Here is a 23,250-nt window from a genome sequence, read left to right as displayed (position 1 = left end):
TATATTCCTACCCTACCATCAGTTCAGTAAATCACCCGTATTTCTGTAAATATAATGGTTTGCAAGTGATTACCCTATTTAACTTTTGTAAATATTGTAAACCATAGGAATTAAATGTTTATGGATTGATAAATATGTCTGTTATTGATTAGTGAATATAATTTTAAATAACTATTGGAAAAAATAACCGAAAACACAGATTTTCACCCCTGAACATGAATAGGTCAGAGTGTAACACAATTTATGTTAGTTTGTAGAAAGATGTTTATTTATGTATATTTACGTATGTATATATTTTATTAATCATGGCTGGAAACCCATTGTAAACTCTAAATATACTTTACATAATTTTTAAAAAGTACATACAACGACGCTGAGCTTAATGTTTCGCCACTTCCTCTGGTTGAGAGATCGGCTGCCTAGCAACATCAAAGCGTTCATTATCAAAATAATGACGAAAATGTGCACTACCTCTCACCTTCTTTGGCGACACTTAAGAGGGATTAATATTAAAAATAACAACGTTTCATCTTACTTAAGCATATAATTATGTCCAGGGGTTCTACCCGGCAATTACAGTACTACAGAACAGCAGTAGCTCCAAAGATTAATTATTGTAGGTTAAAAAAAAAAAACTGGTAGTGTTTTTGTTTTCAATTTGACCATAAAATTATTTCGTAATTACTTTATAAGACCTTTTGGTTATAAGAGTAAGCTATGGATGTTAAAATATGGTAAAAGGTTAAAGGCTAATAAATAAACTTATATTGAATAAATAATTTCAAAACCCAAATAACCGTCTAAGAGATTTTCGCTACGTAAACGTTAGTTGATTATGATTGCAGCGTGAGTGAAATAGACAATGATGAGTGATACAATTTTGTGACTGACTAAAAATATCTATCCTTAGACAAAATTTATCAAAGCCCCTATAACCAAGAACAGCTAGATCCAGTTTTGTATCTTGAATAAGCTACCTTTTCATCATTCGAGCAGTATAACCTCCCACCTACTCAAAACGAGCAACTATACCTAGTCGTCATTTAATATTTTATTTCCGGATCCGATGAGAAGTGGTTTAAATATACAGATTTCAGTGCTAAGCCAAGCAGAGTAGCGAGTGTAGGACTTCAAGTGCTAAAGTGTGCAAATGCAAGCCACTATGCGACCTCACGCCCACACTCATTATCTAATCTACAGATTGCAACACTACTTTCATAGGAGGATCTTCACTTAGGCGTCGTTTATGGGCTGTGAAAATAAAGCGATTCTAAAGCAGCGTTGACACCTTTTTAAACTTATTACTATGTCTATTGGTGTATTTTAAGGCATGAATAAAGCGTGTGCAAAGCTATGACCTATGCATCATAAGAAACATGGGGGACTTCTTGAACTATCTATTATTTTGATATTTAAGTACGGATGTAATAAAATTTGTCGTCCAATACTTATCGATATATCTACTCTAAATTTTTTTGATTTTAATCAGTTGGTTATCAGGAACAACTGGAGATTTGGAAGTAAGTTATCACACTCCATTCTATACCCATCCTTCGCTCATCCAGGTTTAAATGCTAGCATGAACTCTTCTAAAGTACTATTTTCTACGTGGAAAACAACTGTCCTTGCATTAATTCAGGTAGTAAAATGATTATTTTGGTATTTGATGGCACACTATTTTTATTTTGACACTTTAGTTCGTGTTTTCTTAAGTACACTCAAATAATCACAATTAAATACACTCATAATACATTTTAATACATATAATTTTGTCGAGATATATATTTCTGATATCTGTGTGTAATATGTTTCAAATTTTCCCTTTGTCGTGTTGATATGAATGGAAACATTTTCTTTTCTTTTAATTTATTTAACTTTGATAATTATGTCAATCGTAGAATCGTATCTATCGCAGTTTTTGAACTAGTGGTTTATAGTAGAGTATAAGTTCTGTGAATATAATATACTCGACATCTTCTGTTGTTAGATTATATTGCTTGTTTGTGTCCGTCATGTCGACGTCCAAAATTTCTATTTAACCAATATAGTAGCCCTATTTTGGACATGTGCAGTTTATTTATTTTGGACGTACATCTTTCTTGTGATTATGTGATTTCTTGTGATATGTTTCTGTTTCAATTTGAAAATGTACTAAATTCAAATGATTTAATTTTAGATCCACATTCTGGTTTTTAGTGTAATTTGTTATTGGTTATTCAAAATGCTTTGTTAAATATAATATCTATTTAATATATTGTACATTTAAATTTTATCCTGATAACAAAAAGTAGCTCAAGTGCACGCAGTTCGATTCTAGTACACAGAAGATAGAAGAGATTACTACGACATCATGCACCCCTGTACCCGGGCCCACTAATGTTGTTTTGTCTGGCCCTCCCCCCCCCCCAGAAATGTGACGCCCCAAAATATCTGGTTGGGGGCGGCAGGGCGCTGACCCAGAGCGAGCGCCACGTTTTTGTTTTCACCCCTTCCGCTGAAACCACCCCCTTACTACAGGTCGAATTTAATTTGTATGTCAACGCAATTTTTAAAGTACTACTGACTCACTCCACTACTTTAATTTGATTTATGAAAGGGTAAACTACCATTAACGAAAATGTGTACTGCTTTAAAAACGTGTTGAAATAGAAATAAAAATGTTTGGGTGTAATTCAATTACAGGAAATACGTCTTTTATTTATACATAATTATACTTATAAACGTGTACTATTTTTTCTGTCTCGTTTTATGGAAGTTAGTTACGTGATTAAGTTCAAACGTATCAATAAGAAATAAATTGTTAAACACAGCTTTTTACATTTTGATAACATTTAAAAACGGTAAATGTAGAAACCAATAAACATTGTCAAAATTATTAATACCCTATATGGATTGTCGTATTTAAAAACCGCTGTGGTAAATACTATTACAATTTTAATCAAATCTGTTGCTTCCAAAATAAACTGAATAACTTTTACTGAATAGGCAAAGGAAAATATTTATGCATATTCATATACGAAAATATTATCAAAATATGTTTTTTTTGCGACTTTAACATATAATTAATTGCACGCCACAGCAACCCCTTCACTTTCTACCCTGCAAAGACAAAAGAAAAACAAACCTAAATAGAAAATACACAAATCTTATTTTCCTCTCAAATAAATAAAATAAACACATTTAAAAGTGGGTTTTAAACAAATATTTAATAAGTTAAAAATTTAAGCATAGTAAAAGGGTTAATACAATTGAATGAAGGGCGTATACTCACTGTAGCTCGGAGTAGAGGATAATGGAGCAGGGCCCTGATGGTAACCATGGAAACGAGCATTTCTCGCACGCGCCGACACCCGCACCCGCGCACAAACAACCCTTACGCACTCTCTAATTATGCAATAATGTCTTTGTGTTTTTGTTTTTGTTATTTTTTTAATGTGTGTCAAGTTCATCGTATGCAATATTAAATGTTGCTACTCTATATTTATCATTTGCTTGGTAAAGAATGAGCTGGGTTTTTGACAAAATTAGGTTCATCATTATGAGGATCGGGATTGTTGTCAAGTAAAACCGTTTGATAGTTGAAACATTGGAAACCGTAGTGTAGTATTTTATTAGTTAGATAAATAATTGTATTTAGCCAAAGTTTATTATTTAGTTAATTTCAAGTGCAATCGCGGATCAAGTCATTAATAAATATTTTAATATAATACATAGGCCTAAAAAGGACATAAGTATTTTTGATAGCATGTTAGTATGTCTTCTGAAAATCAATTAGCTAAATTTATTTTAAGAAATCTAGTTAACTGAATATCATGATTTAAAATAATTTTAACGAAAGTCCATCGTGGTAACCGTTAGTTGCTAAGCCATGCATTTCTTTGTTTACATTTTTCATATGAGAAGGCCTACTCTAGTTTTCTTTTACATTATATATTTGTTTTGTACATTAATATGTTTTTAAGTTTTCATTAAATTAGGAAGTTTTTCAAAGGTTAAGATAAATAAATGTATTTAGCCAAGTTTATTATTTGGTTTTTTCATGGGCAATCGCAGATCAAGTCATTAATAAATATTTTAATATAATACATAGGCCTAAAAAGGACATAAGTATTTTTGATAGCATGTTAGTATGTCTTCTGAAAATCAATTAGCTAAATTTATTTTAAGAAATCTAGTTAACTGAATATCATGATTTAAAATAATTTTAACGAAAGTCCAACGTGGTAACCGTTAGTTGCTAAGCCATGCATTTCTTTGTTTACATTTTTCATATGAGAAGGCCTACTCAAGGTTTTTTTTAAAATTATATATTTGTTTTGTACATTAATATGTTTTTAAGTTTTCATTAAATTAGGAAGTTTTTCAAAGGTTATAAAAATACTAGTTGCTCTGCCAGTGCTTCGCTACGGGGCGAGAATACAGGAGAGAATAATTATAACAACTTGTACACATGACGCAAAATATCTTGACACTTGACTACTGAAGTAAGATTTATTAAACAGCTGGGTTAGTAAAGTTTCTTCATAAGAAATACATTTCGATTTCGATGGCCTGTGGGGCAAAGCCCGAGGACTTGGACTACTATAGGAATTGGTGAAAGAGGACGTCTACACAAAAATTACTTAATTTTGACACATCGTTTGTAAAGATCCGTCCATTATAAATGGTGGAGTAGGGTTTCGTAGAAATCGCCTTCACGTATTATATATAAGGATTAAGCCTAAATAAAAGGTTGTCTTAATACATTAATTAATTGCTCACTTACAGCCATGAACTACGTACTTACTTAACATCTCAATAACTAGAACTTTCCATTGGGGATAGAAATATGCTATTTTTATTAATATTAACTATTTATAATATTAACTATTTTTGAGGCAACCATCTTTCAGATTCATTATTTTTCCATCCGGGCGGTATATTGGTTTCCAGGGGTCCTAATACGAGTTCAGAGTCATCATTAATAAGTCTACAATATAATAACTACTCTCATTTGGGGTAAATTACTGAAATAATCTCAACAACATAAAATAGAATAGAAAAAAATTTTAGGCTAGATTTAAGATATGGAAATAGTTTTTGTTTGTTTAGAAAATAGCTTCTTAAAAATTAAACAGTTTCTTAACAATTGACAAATTATTTGACAAGTGTGAGGACTGCGCTTGTAATCAAACAGATTATGCATGTCTTGTAAAAATCAATGCACACTAAAAAGTTATCATAATGCTGTAATATGAAAAGGACACTTCTCACAATTACGAGTGTTTTGCATTATTTTATATATCATTTCCATGTCACTTATCAGGTAGGTTTGACTCACTGCAGCGATTACCTACAATCAAAACAACTACAATGTGACGCTATGAGACATTCGATATTAACACTCGATTTCAACTATCTACATAATCGATTGTTCTATCGACTTGTCCCGATAGTTGTAGTTGTACACTATATTTCAGCTCCACAATGATTCATCCACCACGGAATAAAAACTACACATTTTCTCTTGGTATATAATTCAAGATTTTTCTTTATTATGAAACTATTTCGTTAGTTTTAAAAAGTAAAATGTCAATAAAAAAAGGCATTCTGACTTAAAAAGGTCTATGGAAGTAATTTTTCAAAGTATAATTTTCTACTGTTAACCATTTTGTTTATGCTATTATAAATTTTATTTTTAGGTTTACAACATTGCCAGTGTATTAAAGTATAATTAGAATTTGTTTATGTTATGCTATAGTTTTAGTAGGATTAATTATCCATAAAACTGCCATGAGAAGGTTTAATTTGTGCAGTTTTTGGTATTTGTAACGTTGTCAGCTACACATTATTTTACTATTTGAAAACTAAGTTTGTAAAACGTTAAAAGCCATGTTATTTTAAAGGGTTAAATTGCAGTCAATATTATGATAGTATTAAAATATGTAATATTTTATAGCTTATAAATATTATTATATAAACCAACCAACAGACTATATATTTTTAATTAACTCAATTGATATTGGAAGTAACGGATATTCCACTTGCAATGTCGGTAACCTGGTAGAACAAGCTAGTGCTGCTGTTCTACTGCAGCGGCCAACCAAAGAACTACTTCAGCGTTTCCCATTGTTACTACCACAACAATCAATAATGGTTAGTAAAAATTCCGTCTTGATATTTTAAATAATGTCATACCCATTATTTTAAGTTATTTATATTTAAGTTTGGTATAATCAGTATTAGGTGTTGGATTTACTTTAAACAGGTGAATTTGGTTTAGTGCAGGTAGAAATTTAACGCATTTACTTTCCCATTCCTACTGATAACTTAATTACTAATCAGAAATTTCATGTATTGTATTTGCCACACTTAAAATTACATTATGTTACATCGTAATAAGGCCAGGGTTTGGACAGTTTATTTTCAAAAACTTAAATAAATGTAAATGGTATAAAAAAAACTAGAAACACACAAATAAATACTTTTTTGTCTATTTTTGCCTGACGTTTTAGGCTGAAAAATCTGTTTGAAAATTTTGTAATTGCATTTTCACACAATAATTCATGGATAATAAATTTCGTTGTTACAATTTACATTTCTAAAATCCACACCTTGAAAGAAATTTTGAAAAAAATACATTATTTGAAATGTAGATGTCAAAACCTATACGTGCTAATTAATAACAAATTGTGATATCGTTTTACTTGTGAAAGGGTTTTCTTTATATACAAACACAAACAGCTATACTTTCATTATATATGTAAAGCTATCAAATAAGTGTAGCATTATAGTGACTATCGGGTATTAGTATAAAGAAAAAGCCCAGCAAAAAACAATTTATTAAAGCAAAACATTTAAACTAGATAATGTAAGGCCAGCTTGCCGTATATACATCTATACATTCGAGGTAGTTACAAAATACAATTATATAAGCATTTATAAACCAAAATATAAATACAAATTTACAAGGTTTAATAAATAAAACTTCATAATTTTTTTATTGAAGAGAGTCAAATATACCAAATATGAACAATTAGAATTGATTTTTTAAGTAATTGAAATCATATAATTATTTTATTCTGTGGTGCGGTAGGGTAAAAATGCTATATATTTCTTAAAGAATATTTGTTTTTTAGTAAGTTTATGTCTATATCAATGTAAAAAGGAATATTTACAAAATAAACATTTAAATAAATTTAAAATTGGGTTTATACAAAATTTTACAATATATTTGTATAGTTTCATAATTTGTTTGTTTGCATGATTTTGGCGTACTGTAAACACTGAATAAAAACATTTTGAAAGTTTATAACCACTATCTATAATACAAACTAAAACCTTCGGTAAAAAAATACTTTCAACAGCTTTATTATTAGTTTTATATATTGTATGTGATTAACATATAAACTGATATCCTTTAAACGTTAACGGAGTTAGGCTAGAGCTGATAACAAAATTATATTTTTTTATATCGTTTCAAAATATAAATCGTACTAAATTGAATTCATAAACTAATATATTTTGGAAATATAACTATATATAAATATTTCTGTTTCGTCTACTAAGACACAAAATCACAGAGTGTTTTTAATGTGTAAAAGTTTGTCTTGAAGCAATGTAAAAAATTGATGAAAATAAGCCTAATTACAATAAGCTTTTGATTATCCGTGAAAATATACGTGCTTATAGCCCGCTGGAGTACAAATACATTGCGTTATACTCATGTGATATAAATTGTATTTGGTACATTAGAATCTAGTTTAGTACAAAATGAAGTTTGCTTGTAGAACTATTACTACACCGATGGTGTTAATGTGTGAAAAATAGAATTGTATATAAATCTACTGAATAAATTTGTCTGTTCGGTAACAGACACGAACAAAAACTCAAGTAAAATTATCTTAACAGCTGTCAAAATTATACTGCCTGTTTTCCTTTTAGAAAAATAGATTTTATAGTTGTTTTTTTTTAGTTTTTAATTTGTTTTTATATTTTGACTATGTATTTCACTTAAAAACTCTTGAAAAATCCAAGGGAGATTTTTTGGAAATGATATTAGTTGATCACTATGTCAATAAAAACAATCACTACAATCTTCATACACACTATGTAACTGCTTTGTAATTTTAACATACATCTGATTGAAACACATCTGATGAAATATTTAATCATTTAAATTTATTTAAACAATTTCGGTAACATTTTTTAACATTTTATAATTATGATTCATGTGATTACATTATTTACCTATCCATTGATACATACGTATCTTCTTAACAATATAATATCATTTAAAATACTGTATGTTTACAGCCTTATATGACTTATTATTTTCATTCAATTCAAAACGTACTATGGATACTGCAACTAGTAGGTACAGTTGTGATTTAAACTCCCCAAATAATTGTGGTTTATAATTTTGCAAGAACGAGCTAAAAATGATTATTGACAAATGGCTCAGGCTGTTGATTATTAATTTTTAAATACAACCCAACTATTCCAATAGAAAATCCTCAAATAGCTGAAAATAATTCAGTTATCACGATCGTAACTCTTATTAAAAGGTCAAATGAGGGTACAAACATAGCTATTTTCATTTGTTCAAATATTTGGACTGGAATCACTGAAAAATAATAAATAAACTATTTAACTAGTAACTATTTGTAAAATATTTTACATTAATATGCATAAAAACAGCTTATAGGACGTAATACAATGATATTTTCCACACATTAACTTATATTCTAAATAACCTTTAAAAGTACATGTAACAATAATTCTTATATTATAAAAACTAACTTTAATCCTATACTATTGGCAGTATTACACAGTATAATAAAATACATTGAAATATTTGTATTACTACGATTGTTTCAACATTGATGTTGTATTATATTTTGATTTAGTTTTGATTGAACTTAGTGTGCAAGTTCGCTATTCATTGTCAGTATTTTCAATACTAGAATACATCATTTGACTGATTAGATTGGCATTTCAAGGTTTTAAGCCAATACAATATTTGCACACACTCCATTATCACTCGATCTATTATACGAGCTTTTCCAAATACTATATAAAATGTAAATAGGAAGATTTGAAGTTTTGACTTGGTTTGTTTTGATTATGGTGCAAATTTCTAAGCATGTAATTTATTCCTGTTATGAATTTGTTAGTAACCCAAGGGAAAATCACCTATCATAACCATAGTAGCCTGGGTAAAGTATGATAGAACAATTAATCAATTAGTAAGTAATAGTATTAAAAATGTCAAACCTTTTTAACCGTTAAAAATGAACGAACATAACTTACCAAATGACATACCATCGTTGGTCCAAAATATTATTTTTATTTTAGTTGAGTTCTTAAGTAAAAGTAGTAATCACATTTGACATACTTTGCTCCAGGGGTGGCATCTTTGGGGATCCTGTAAATTACTTATTGGAGAACTTGGGAAGCAAGGTAATTATTTTAATCTATATCTTCTTGAAATTGGAAAAAATTAACTATGAGTAGCTATGAGTAACTTAACTATGAGCATTGTTGTTAATCAGAAACCATGAAACCAAAGTTAGGTATAAAAATAAAATGTTGATGTTTTTCTTACTATTACAGTTTTCCTACTAATATTATAAGTGTATTTTATAAACAAAGATAAATTTTTCTCTGAATAGTGATTATTTTATGTTAATTCATTGACATAGTTTTACAAAGGTAGAAAATCTCGATCAAAAGCTCTGGAAATGTTCAGATATTCAATTAGGTCTAAAATACTTATCGGCAAAATTCTCTTGACATATAAACTTGAAGGTAACTTGTTACATTATTATGTTTAGACGGTTTCAAACCATCAGTCATGCTCCGGTGTCGTTGAAATGGAACTTGTCATCAACCAGGTTTTAAGTATATGAAAAGGATTGTAAACCAAACATTGCTGGCCGAAATTTGTCATATCATTCAATTCTGGTGGTTGATGAGTTAATTGAAGCTCCAATTTCGTTTATTTTCTTCTTGGTTATTTCTCTGCTGACTGTTTACTTGGATTATAAGAAAAATAATATCTTTCAAGAATTCCAGAGTTTACAGTCTATGATATTTTAATGAAATTAAGATCTAGCTTTTTTTGTATTCGAATAGATTATTTCGCCAATCTTCCCTTAATGAAGTGAGATATCTCTCTAGTGGTCACAGTTCAGTTTGTCCATTATAGTAATGGTAGTTGTTTTCACTCAATCGTCGACCAGTTCCCACAACATGAGGGAAGCGTCTGTGCCTCCCACTGTGACGATGTTGCGATCGTTGAAGAGAAATTTGGCGGCGGCCACGACTAGACTGTACACCTTCTCTTCATTGTACTCCGCTTTTGGGCTGAGACAAGGATATCTGCGGACAAAGGTGTTAGAAGATAAATATAAACAATTCAAATACAGTACGAACAACGTAAATACGTAAATTAAAAGTAAACTCTTCATCTTCATTTTGATGAACAATTACTGTTGTAACCCACCGAAAGCATTGCAGGATAGTAATTTTATTTTTATTTCAAAAAGGTCCATAATAAAAGAATATTTTTTAATAGATTCAATTCCAATAATGATTTATTGGATAAAAGGAGATTTGGTGCTATAAAGGATACAAATATATTTTTAACTCGTTAATTTTTAATAATCTACATACAAATCACTAAACTGTAAAAAAAAATACAAACAAACCGTCTGTGTTGATAAGTATAAAAGAAAGACATAAATGATATACTGTTATTGGTTCTATCAAGATAATGAGATTGTAAAAAAATGTGTTTAATCAAAGACGTTACAATGTGTTGTTTATCTTATTAAACTATTTAAAGGGAAAACGTAATTCTAAAATATTTTTACCGCTTGGAAAGGTCAAAGTCAAAACTACTATGTAATATTGTAAAACAATGCAATATTGCCATAATTTCAATTATAAAACATTTACAAATTGAATTACTTATTCATGCTCAATATTATAGAAAAACATAGTAAAACTAGAAAAAATACAAATACTTGTACTCGTAGAATTAAACTGTGTTAAAATAAACAAAATATTAAGTTATTCAAGGTAAAAAATCTTAACATCGTAAATGTATTTGAAACTCAGACAATGATGGTATAGTTTTACAATAATAGGTTAGTATAAAAGTAGTATTGTTTTACTTTAAAAAAAGTTATTGCTCTACCTGAACAGTCTGATGTACCCCTCAGCGTCCCCAGCCACCAGAAGATCATGCGCGGCTGATCTGTTGACCGTCGTCACCATGGAAGTCATGGGGTAGTACCGGTTGTTCCATATACCTACAAAATAACAGTGTTTTAGGACTTGGATTAAAATGAATTCCTCATAGAAACAAATTGGCAAAAGTCACAGTGGATTTTCCAGCAATACATTGCGGAGCATGGTGTCAAAATATGTAATTCATTTTATATTATTATTACCTGTAAACACACATTCTGGAATGTGGAATGCGCGACTTTTCAAATAATTAATTTACAAAAAATGTTATTACATCGTGGAAATTTTATGGGAATTGTAAAAAAATATTTGTAATAAAATTACCCCTCATTGGGTGGAATGGGTTGATGTATACGAGATTTCAAAACAGTTAGCAACAATAATGCATAGAACTGTTTCTATAAATCTAACAAACTATTTTACTCAGATGAAAGGTCGTATGAAGTACCAATGAAAATGGCATAAATGTATTTTTGTGAGGTTAAACAGCTTATCAAAAGACAATTGTCACTAAACATTGGAAAGGTATATTAGTTTTTTTAAAGTACAGGAATTTTTAAAAGAATGTTTGGTACACTCTTGAATGTTTTGAAGTCATAATGATGAAATATTTACTTAATGCCTTGCAAACTCTAAAGACGTTACTTTCTTGAATAATAGACACTTGATTTTTAGTCCAGGAGCTGAGGGGGTTTGAGCATGCATGAAAGTAGTTCGCAATGTTATTGCTGATTATTGTAATATGGACTGTGGTGATCAAAATTACGTATGTCGCCTATTTCAAAAGTGGTCGATAAGGTGGGGGGGAGGGGGCAAACATGGCGGTTTGCGCTATGCGTTAAAACGCTGATATTTCGAAAACGGTAAAAGATAGAACATCGGTTAAAACGTCATTGTAATTCTAAACATGTGGACTACAATAATAGTTATTGAGTCCGAGGTCGTATCTCTATAAATAAACAAGTTATTGTATAAAATATGTAAAAATGAACATTTCGTGTAGTTTTTTTTTTTTTTTTTTTTTTTTTTTTTTTTACCGAAAGTAGAATTAATTTGTGAGTGTCGCAAAGAAGTAATATCAAATATCTTTGCTGATAGTTGTAATATAGACTGTGGTGATAAAAAATACGCATGTCGCCTACTTTTCAGGTGGTCGAGAACTTGTGGGGAGGCGGGCAAAGATGGCGGGACGCGCTATGTATTGAAACGACTGTAGCTCGATAACGGTACGAGATAGGACATCGGTTAAAACGTAGTTTTAATCCAAAAAATATGGCCAATAGAAAAAGTCATTGGGTAAAAAGTTGTATCTTAACTAATAAAAAAGTCATAACAATAATAAGTTTAACAAAATATACATTATACAGCTATTTTCTTCAAAAATCATATGAATTGTTGATAAAAAATAGTGTAATTACTTAATTACTCGGCTAAATATTAACTAGAGGCATTTTCTTATAAGAAAAAAATATATTATTACGAATACATATGGTTTAAAATGTAAAACACGGCCTCCAAACTACGTATATTACTTGGGGTTTCGCCGCAATCAAATGCATAATACAGATTACCACTACAAATCCAATTTTTATTATAATGTTATAGGTTATTACATTATGATTATGTTACATATTCTTATTAAATACAGTTATATGAAATATAAAACATAACTACAAAAGTAAATACCTTATAATAAAAAATACGGTAAATCTCTTCATTCTGTCCATAACAATTACACTGGTTGTTCATATTATTTGTTGAGTTGAAATAGGTACCTAACTTTTGTAAGTTGGTGAAATTTTACTTTAAAATTGCCTGATCCACTAGTCACTAAGAACAAACGTACATAAAAACCAGCCACACACAATTTAAAAAAAAACGTAAGCAACTTAAAAAAAAAATGTATTGAAATTTAAAATATTTAATTAACTATTAAAAGTTATAAAAAAATGTTATTTGTATAAATAAAACACAATAAATGTCAGTAGTCTTAAACTGTACAAATACTTTCACAACCCCGATATCACTGAGTTAACAGGCAATGAACTTTTGGGGGATTAACAGTTGTGCCGATATCAGCAGTACTGCGCAGCAATTATGACGCAACCTTTCGGACGAACCCCAAGGCGTTTTTACATTTTAAACCATATGTATTCGTAATAATATATTTTTTCTTATAAGAAAATGCATCTGGTTAATATTTAGCCGAGTCATTAAGTAATTACACTATTTTTTATCAACAATTCATATGATTTTTGAAGAAAATAGCTGTATAATGTAGATTTTGTTAAACTTATTATTGTTATAACTTTTTTATTAGTTAAGATACAACTTTTTACCCAATAACTTTTTCTATTGGCCATATTTTTTGGATTAAAACTACGTTTTAACCGATGTCCTATCTCGTACCGTTATCGAGCTACAGTCGTTTCAATGCATAGCGCGTTCCGCCATCTTTGCCCCCCCCTCCCCACAAGTTCTAGACCACCTGAAAAGTAGGCGACATGCGTATTTTTTATCACCACAGTCCATATTACAACTATCAGCAAAGATATTTGATATTACTTCTTTGCGACACTCACAAATTAATTCTACTTTCGGTAAAAAAAAAAAACTACACGAAATGCCCATTTTTACATATTTTATACAATAACTTGTTTATTTATAGAGATACGACCACGGACTCAATAACCATTATTGTAGTCCACATTTTTAGAATTACAATGACGTTTTAACCGATGTTCTACCTTTTACCATTTTCGAAATATCAGCGTTTTAACGCATAGTGCAAACCACAATGTTTGCCCCCTCCCCCCCACCTTATCGACCACTTTTGAAATAGGCGACATACGTAATTTTGATCACCACAGTCCATATTACAATAATCAGCAATAACATTGCGTACTACTTTCATGCATGCTCAACCCCCCTCAGCTCCTGGACTATTTTATCAATGGGATAACCAATGGACATTATATATTTTCCAGAGGACCGTATTTTAATAGCCCCGTTACTGTGTACATGAGTCTCTTGCTAATAAAGGACAATGAAGGTAAAAAAAAGAGCTTGTACCGGTAATCATTTGGTATCCTGTAAAAGCACTAAAACACAAACCTGCTACAAGGAATCCAACAGTGGCGTTATGTGTGTGCCACTTAACATCTTTCATAGCCACCGCACTCTTCTCTACCGACAGATTCTTCAGGTCCCCTGAAAGAAGAAATTATATATAAAATCATGCCGAACCCATCAAAATGTTCTAATGCAAAATGCATGATTCTGCTTTACGCATCACTAAATAGTCCGATCAAATGTCGTTAAAAGTTAGGATATTTTCTATGAACATATCTATGGAATAGTTAGTTTGTCTTCTCTTGTCAAAGAGATATTGGACTCGGCTTAGAGGTTTCCTAGGTACCGTGTTTCCTTGGTAATTAGGGTTGTATCTTTCGGTTTACTCGGATACTACTAGAACATATTTTGCATATTTTTCAATAATAGTTTTTATAGTGATTCGATTCTATAGTTAGATAGCATAATTAATAGGCCAAATATAAATGACAACTGTGTCTTTGTTACTTTGATACATATCATTTTACTAACAACTAGCTGTGTGCCCGTTCTACGCACAGGGATCTTAAAGTAGTCAGTTGAAATCTTCTTATATTAAGAACAGCAGTTGGTTTGCATATATTTAGATATGCTGGCAAAACTATTATATATAAACCTTCGCAAATACAGTATCTGACAGTTTCAAGCCAAAACACATGCTTTGCAATTAAATGTCACCCGGATCGTGTTAGTCCATATGTTAAATCCAATGATTAAACTAAAAAAGCTTTATTATAGGCCTAGATCTATGAGGCATAGCCCTAAGGTAGGCCTATAGTTGAAAGTTGCTTCCCACAATGGTTCAAAGTATTTAAAGTACTACCTCAACCTCGCCATTTAACACTTTATTCGGGTTGACATTTTAATTATCAAGGTGCTCTTGTCCTTTTCGTGACACTGAGAAATAAGGACATTAATGCGTTACTAACAGACATACACACAAAAATACAGAACTTAATTAGGGAATTTGCTACGTTTTAAGCATAACAAAGTACAGTACACTTAAAATTAGTATTTAAAATTTGTATTAATGTCATCAAATTTTATCATACCAATCTATTCTTACTTGGACCGAAGATGACCCAAAATGCTGTCGAAATGGCGTCTTACTATATGAAATGAAGTACTATAAACAATTTAGATTGGCAATTTATAATAAAAATTACCAAAATAGGCCACAAAATATTGATATATAAACAACTTAAATCATAAACAATTCATGATGGTTTGTTAAACAAATGTTTTACTTAAATTAGTTATCATTTTCTTAGCATAAACTAAAATTTTGAATCCATACAGAAAAAGCAAAACTTATACAGTTAAGACATCAATTAAATTGAGTACGGCTATAATACGACTGTATAAATAAGGTGAACACCAACGATAACTAATTTGTAAATTACACTGATATGTTGGTACGTAAAAATGATTCTTGCTGCTGCCAACGGCTCTAAGATTCAAAAAAGAAGCCAGGAAAAGAACCAGTACCAAAAACCAACGTTTACAGTTAAGAATAACGTCCGACAAATTAAATGCGTTAATCAAGTCCCACAGTTATTGATTTCTTGGTTTGGATTTTCTCGTAAAAGGTTATTGGCAATCAAAGTTATTTCCCATTAATTGCTTTATTCGCAAACAACATTTAATGTAAAATTATTGGTGTCAGTTTGAAAAAAAAAACAACCTCATACAGTACAAACAACTGTTTGTTAATAGATTACGTAGGCCTATTCTCTAAACAATGATTCGTATATCTTTTAACATTAGAATGAAATGTGACAAAAATGACACAACACTGGGTTTTTGGACGTTTGTAATTTTATTTCTTAAGTAGGGAGGCAACTTACGCCTCCCCACTCAGCCTATGTATGTATGTATGTATGTATGTATGTATGTATGTATGGTTTCTAGGTTTATTGATGGTTTTATTGCATCATACGGTGAGTAGGAACAGAAAGTGACACATCGGAAAAGCAAGTTTAACATAATCCATAAACCGTAAACCTCTGTTACAATCACCCACTGCAGTTGTGATTTTTTACTTTACACTTTAAACAACCGCCATTGAAGCGCCGTCAATGAGTGGAATCCTTGTTAGTAAGCTATTGGTGACGATCATTAATAAATTCAAGTTTCTCAGCCCTATACAACACTGATTCAAGGTCTTCTTTCTGGTTATCAAAACTCAAGAACAATTTTACACACAAAGAATCTCTGGTTCCTGACCTGGATGATGCCTAGTTATTAATTATTTCATTTACGGTTACACTATATTATTCCACTTGCGATTAATTAAATCCGTTATGTAAGACAACGTTTTTAATGTCACTTGGATGGGATTTACCTTCAAAACGTGATCGGAAATGGTTGCGGTATTTGTAAACAACATTTGTAAACATATCAGTGACAGCTAGAAAAAATAATCTTGATCCGAACAGCTGTTCGTTATTTCATAGATCATTTTGCGATAAAAATTGGACGAAAACTTGACAAAAATCGCACAAAACTGCATTTTTGAACGTCCGTAATTTTATTTACTAAGTAGTGAGGCCATATTTTAATGGCTAAAGACACTCTCGTCAATCCAGTAAATACATTAAAATGATTTGGATCTTGATATGTACTCTCGTTTTCCTGGAGAAGATTGCGTAAAATGCCATCTTGAGTGTTACAGAAAGACAGAAAGACAGACAGACAAGTAGACAGACAGACAGACAGAAATTTAGATGAGACTTGTTTAGGCTTCTTTTATGTATAAAACGTAAAAATAACCTACAAATTTATGATTCTGAGCAATGTACAGACAAAACTCAAATTTTATTTATATAGATGATAAGACACAGTATCCGTTTGGACACAGTAAATAATAATAAGACACAGTATCGATTATATTGAATCAATAATTGACTCCATTGACAGAAATGAGAAGGTAATTGGAATTTTTCTCGACTTTTCGAAAGCATTTGACTCCGATTCACATAAGAAATTGCTAGAAATTCTTCACGGTTTAAATATAAATAATACAGAGCTTAAGTGGTTCGGTTCATACTTGCAAGGAAGGCAACAATGTGTCCAAATACAGCATAATTTTCTGCTTCCAAATAGTAAATACTCGTATACTCAAAATGTTTACTCTGAATTCAAAAATATTAAATGTGGTGTCCCCCAGGGATCTATTTTGGGCCCTCTTTTATTTACTTGTTATATGAGGGGGTTCCCACTAGCTGTCGATGGAGGAAGTTCAGTGTGTATTTATGCTGATGACACCAACATCCCAGTTACAGGCAATTCCCAAGAGGAAGTCGAACTGAAATCTTTTCTAGATCTTTTATCAATTAATGATTTCCCAAGTAGCAAAAATCTCCTAATAAATTTCAGTAAATCAAATTTTATATAATTTTCCACAAAACAATCAAGATCTAAATTGAACCCGAATATTTACCTTGGTAATTCAAACTTGAGTCAAGTGGAGTACACAAAACTTCTCGGATTGATATTGGATCAAAACCTAAATCTGTATAAGCATGTTGAGCATGTAATTGATAAAATGTCAAACGGTAAATACGCCCTGCGACAAATGTCAAGGGTGTGTGATATTGATACTTTAAAAACCATATACTTTGCATTAATAAATTCTCACATATCCTATGGTATAGCAATTTATGGAGGAGCTACCCAGAAAAATTTGGATAACATTCTTCATCATCAAAAAAGCACTCCGAATTATTTTCAAAATTAAAAATTAACGTCAATCAATGAAACCATTCTTTTCTAAATTAGGTGTTATGACAGTCTATGACTTGTATATTTATGAAACTAAATTACATGTAAAAAAACTAAACCTCCAAATTATAAGTACAAATATTCAACACTATAAATTAAGGCATACTAGGCAGGTTGAACGACATAAATTAAAGTTTTTTGAGAAGAAATGTAGTTTCATTGGCATAAAATTCTTATTTAATTTACCTAAAATTATAATAGAGGAAAAAAGTTTTGATGTTTTTAAAAAAAGATTGAAAAATTATCTCCTTTAATTGTCTTTGTATTCTATGGATGAATTTTGGAATTCAAGAGAAAACATAAATGATGGTTTAGAAAGATTATTTCATTTAATTTTGTTTTGTTTATTCATCCTAGGCTTAGCATTTTTTTTGTAAAGATAATGATTGTTTTAGTGATAAGTAAGGCATAATTCATCTTTATATTTATTTGACGCTATTCATTGTATAAAAATTTGTACTGTAAATGAATAAAGATAATTTGAATTGAATTTGAATTGAATTTGAATTGAATTTGAATTGAATTTGAATTGAATTGAATTTGAATTGAATTTGAATTGAATTGAATTTGAATTGAATTGAATTACTAAGCCAGGGCAAAGACACTATTACTGGACACAAGTGCGTAGCGACAGCTGATGTTGCCTTAGCAACCAAAAAATATTATTGTTTTTTTTTGCGTCTTCAGGAATGTAGACTTGAAACTCTTTATTCAAATTAATTTCTTCTCTCTTATTTTTTGACCGAGGGTTTATTTTAAATGTTACAAACCATAAAATCTACTACGACCAAAAGTGCATAGTAAACTAACTGTCATTGGGAATTTTTGTTGAGAGAACATTATGTCTTTGGTTTTTAGTTTATTAAAGTACACCTGTTGATCGTCAATGAACATTCATGATGAAAAAATAAGCATCCATAGTTTTCAAATGCAATGAAAACATAAAATATTGAGAGTTAACTTCTTGGTCAAAGTAAACACTTACAAAAGGTGAGGTCGTAGTCAGCAGTCACTGTTTGTAGAAAGTTGCCGTCCGTGCTCCAGTCCAGCTGTGTGAGGGGCTGCGATCCTCTGATCTTGTTGCTCTTCTTGTACGAGTATCCGTCTCTGCTGACCCTGAACAGGTAGACACTCCCGTTCTGGGACCCGATGGCGACCATGTCACCGGCTGTGGAAGGAGGATTAAATAGTTATGGGAAACTCGAGGTACTTTGAGACATTAAGAAAAACACGTTTCGTCTGATGAAGTGTATATAAATGGATAGATGTCTTATGGATTACTTGATTCATGAGCCCATAAGGTGAAAGGAGAAGAGGGAAGAAAGAAGAAGGTTGGAGAGGAAGAGGTGAAAGACTGGACTGATACAGTAGGATGAAGTTGGGAGTAAGTAAAGAGTCTCTCACACGGATCCTCTCACACGATTCTGCACTCATCCTTCACTCATCCCCATCTCAATGATTGATAATCGATTCAACCATGCTCTATAAGAGTGAAATGAACTAAGTAAAAGTAATGTTTTATCTGGGTTAGAATACAGCTAAAATTTGTTCGTCTACCGTTTTATTATCCGAAGGAGGTTGGACAAATAGCACATTGTGGGGTTGTATCTGACCCCACTAAACTAAAATAATTAGAAGTATGAACTTATCCATATTAGATTTAAATTTAACTATTTCGGGTTTCTTTGTGTTTAATATGAGAATAACTGAGGGTCATTTAAATTAAACTCTATCACAAATAATAGTTATCAGTGGAATCGTAGTTGATTTGGAAATGGGCAAGATGTATTGTGAGGAATAAAATAAACCAAGATAAGTAAGTTGGAGTTAACCTTCAAGTGTGATAATTCAAGGAGTACAAGGATAGGTGCAAGCATAGAATAAGAAGTGGGCCACACAGCGTTTTCCGGTAATAAACTGGTGAATCAAACTACCCGTGCTTCAAGACCCGGCAAAAATTGTGCTTGAAAAATCCAATTGAGGTAAAGAGTGGATACCCTGTGCCCTAAACATAGATTAAATTAGTTGGTCAATTTAGCTTGAGTTGTAAGAGAATATGTCATGGAAGGGGATATTTTATGAAGTAAAACATTGGCTCAGTAGTCTAGCTCTAGAGGAAGTCATCAGGAATAGGATGAGTAAATATATACTATGCATTGGTATATAATACATTCAAACTGCAATGTATTTACCCGGGTTGTATCCCAAACAGCTGAGAGGGGACCCGCACACTCTGACGGTGGCGACTACAGCTCCCGTCTCCGCGTTCAGGACTACAAGATGTCCTTCAGTGGAGCCTGCTGCTAGCGCTACACCGAACGGGTGAAAACTCAGGCTGACACATTCGAAGGCCACCTAAACACATAGAGGAGTGTAAAATCACATGTATAACTTAAATACGAACTTTTGAAAGCGTAAAATTAATTATTGAATTAAAATGTATGGTAACTTCAAAACCTTAACTGCAACTAGCAAGAGGAAGCATAGTTAATTTCATTTCTTGAATATTCATAGACCCAATAGAATCCAAAACCCAACTGTCACTAAAAAAACCCTATTTTTACAACGTGTTAAATTTAAATTCACACACAACCTGTATAAATACTTTTAACAAAACTGATATTCAATAAAAATCGTAAACAGTATAATTTTCATCTAAAATAATTTACAAGATTTTCTTCTCTAATAAGGACTAATCTCAATAATATACCACTATGATGAAAAATTTCGACCCATGATTGAATGATTTGTGTAACAAAATAAGACAACAAAATTATAAAACATAAAAATAAATTAAGACGAATCTTTTGTACATCAAAAGAAGGGAAGCAATATAGATTAAAAAATAATAAGGAGCTGGATGATCTAGTCCATGGTGAGGATAGGATGATAAAATAAATAACGTTAAGATGGCTCGGTCATGTAGTGAGAATGGGGATTAAGAAAGGATATAAAATTAGTACATGTTCAAATGCATGGAACAAGAAAGATAGGTAGTCCATGGTGAAGATGGTTGCAGGATGTTAAAAGGGATTTGAGAATTTGGAGAATTATGAATTAGAGACAGAGGGCAAGAAACATAGAATATTGGAGACAAATTGTGATGGAGACCAAGGCTCATCGTGGGCAGTAGCACCAGAGGGTAAGGTGAGGTAAAAATGAAAATACCTGTGACGTCCATACTGGTTTGTGCTTCCTCCAAAGTGCGATGTTTTTGTCATGACCAGCTGTAGCAAACAGTTCATCATCAGGGTGCACAGCCACCCCCCACAGCTGTCTGCTGTGGCCGAACACTACCTGTGGTAAGTTGTTGATTTTAATTTACAATAAATTATGGCATTTAAATAGCATTTGATAAAGCAGTTCACTTAACATACGATTAAATTAGTATGTTACATATATCGTAGATGAATATTGGTGTAACTTTTGAGTAGACGTAGGCTATAATTCATAGATCAGATGTATACAATTCCGTACTCATATAGAACTTATTTAAATACCAAAAAGTCCTCCTGTTGTATTATGCAAGTATTCATTGAGAGCAATTCTTAAGATTACAAATTCTTAAGGAAGCTTAGAAGACCAACCTGATTGAACCTCCTCTGCAGACTGCCCTCTAGAATGTGGTTCTTGGTCGTCCCCACGTAGATGTTGCCATCGTTACGTCCTGGTCTCTGAGGGTAAATGGTGCGGACTCCACCGGAACTCTCGGGTAACTAATACATACGACTGGCATTTAATACACATAGTTAACATTTAATTTTAAATATGTAGATTTAAAACAATTTATCGATACATTGTGTGCAGATTTTTAACGGATTAGAGACATTATTGTAATAAAACATTACAATAAAATGCATGTTGAAATAAACTATTTGTTACTAGAAGCTTGGGCGTAACATTATACTGTAACTTTAAATAAATACAGTACATGAACATAATGCAAAATATTTTTCATCACTCTGTATTCGAAAATAGCCCATTTCCATACAGCTGAGATCTTCGAAAATCGACAATTTCCATACACCAACAAATAGTGATCAGCTGACTTTTCCTGCCATAAACATTACTTTTGCTACACAAACAATACTTTGCCTGACATCAACAACGTTACAACTGAAGTTTCCATCTGCTGAGTTTTACACTAAAATTTATTGTACAGCCGTATTGTGTTTAGACTATATTAGAAAAAGAATAGGTAAATATCAGATAACTTTTAAGTTTGATGGAGTAGTTTTTTAATCGTAAGCCACTAACACAAAAAACATAAAATCTACTTTATATTATTACACAGTGCAGTACCATTGCCATACATCCTCTGTTATGAAGACGGGGTAGCCTAGTTTCAAGTCTCATTTAAAGTCAGAAACGTAAAGATGAATAATAAATAACCGTGCGATTATTAATAAATTTAAAGTTGCTCCCGATTGTAAACGATACAGATCAAGCACTTACTTTAGTTTCTGTGATCTTTTTGTAGTTTTGTAACGAGTCCCACGCAATAATCTTTCTATCTTTTTCTCCCCCGCTCAGCAGAGTACCTTCTGACAGCATCACGAGTGATCCAATACTTTTATTGTGGGCCTGGAACAAGAAAGATAATGTTATTTAGAATTCAGAATCTGAACAAGTTGGGTTATTTATCTGTGTACCTGGAAGAAAACTAATATAAGTCTTATTTCGAAACAACCATACAAAACACAAATGGCTAATCAAAGTTATAAAATCGTAAAAGGATTAAGAAGTGACACTAGTATAACACCTAAAATCATATCATTTGAGAACGGTTAGTTTGTAGGTAACCAATTTAACTTACCTTTTTCTATTCAGTAATCTATTCAGTAAAAAAGTTGTTATGACTTTTAACTTTGAAGATTGTAACTTTGTTCAAACTATTTCCAATTTTCATCAGTTAATTTTATGGTTGCTGCTTATAGATCTTTAAGATAAGATACAAATTTCATTTTTGTTTAATATATAATGTGAGTACTTACAAGACTATTAATCTAAAAGGTTATATTAAGAGTAAAGGACAGATTACCGTAGTAAAACTATATAAACCTTTTGACAAAAAATGTAATCAATATTAATCTATAAACATGAGTATTTGTGCTAGTTTCC

The 23,250-nt window shown here is 31.2% G+C and overlaps 1 protein-coding gene across 2 annotated transcripts in view; it reads right to left on the bottom strand.

Annotated features, from left to right (window-relative positions):
• Positions 1-9,781: 9,781 nt before the first annotated feature.
• Positions 9,782-23,250, bottom strand: part of LOC129002712 (echinoderm microtubule-associated protein-like CG42247) — a 46,761-nt gene continuing 33,292 nt past the window's right edge. For both annotated transcript variants that reach the window (XM_054430720.1, XM_054430721.1), the window contains 8 exons: positions 22,585-22,713; positions 21,717-21,845; positions 21,298-21,426; positions 20,322-20,484; positions 19,115-19,297; positions 14,350-14,445; positions 11,183-11,297; positions 9,782-10,362 (listed from right to left, as the gene is read on the bottom strand). In XM_054430720.1, the coding sequence (XP_054286695.1) occupies positions 10,209-10,362; positions 11,183-11,297; positions 14,350-14,445; positions 19,115-19,297; positions 20,322-20,484; positions 21,298-21,426; positions 21,717-21,845; positions 22,585-22,713 (1,098 nt within the window). In that variant the 3' untranslated portion in view covers positions 9,782-10,208. The remainder of the gene's footprint in view (positions 10,363-11,182; positions 11,298-14,349; positions 14,446-19,114; positions 19,298-20,321; positions 20,485-21,297; positions 21,427-21,716; positions 21,846-22,584; positions 22,714-23,250) is intronic.

The sequence above is a fragment of the Macrosteles quadrilineatus genome, unplaced genomic scaffold (genome assembly GCF_028750875.1).
Source record: "Macrosteles quadrilineatus isolate MER2022 unplaced genomic scaffold, UCM_ALF_1.0 Scaffold_9__3_contigs__length_116548681, whole genome shotgun sequence".
Taxonomy (NCBI): Eukaryota; Metazoa; Arthropoda; class Insecta; order Hemiptera; family Cicadellidae; genus Macrosteles; species Macrosteles quadrilineatus.
This window is presented reverse-complemented; position numbering and strand designations above follow the sequence as displayed.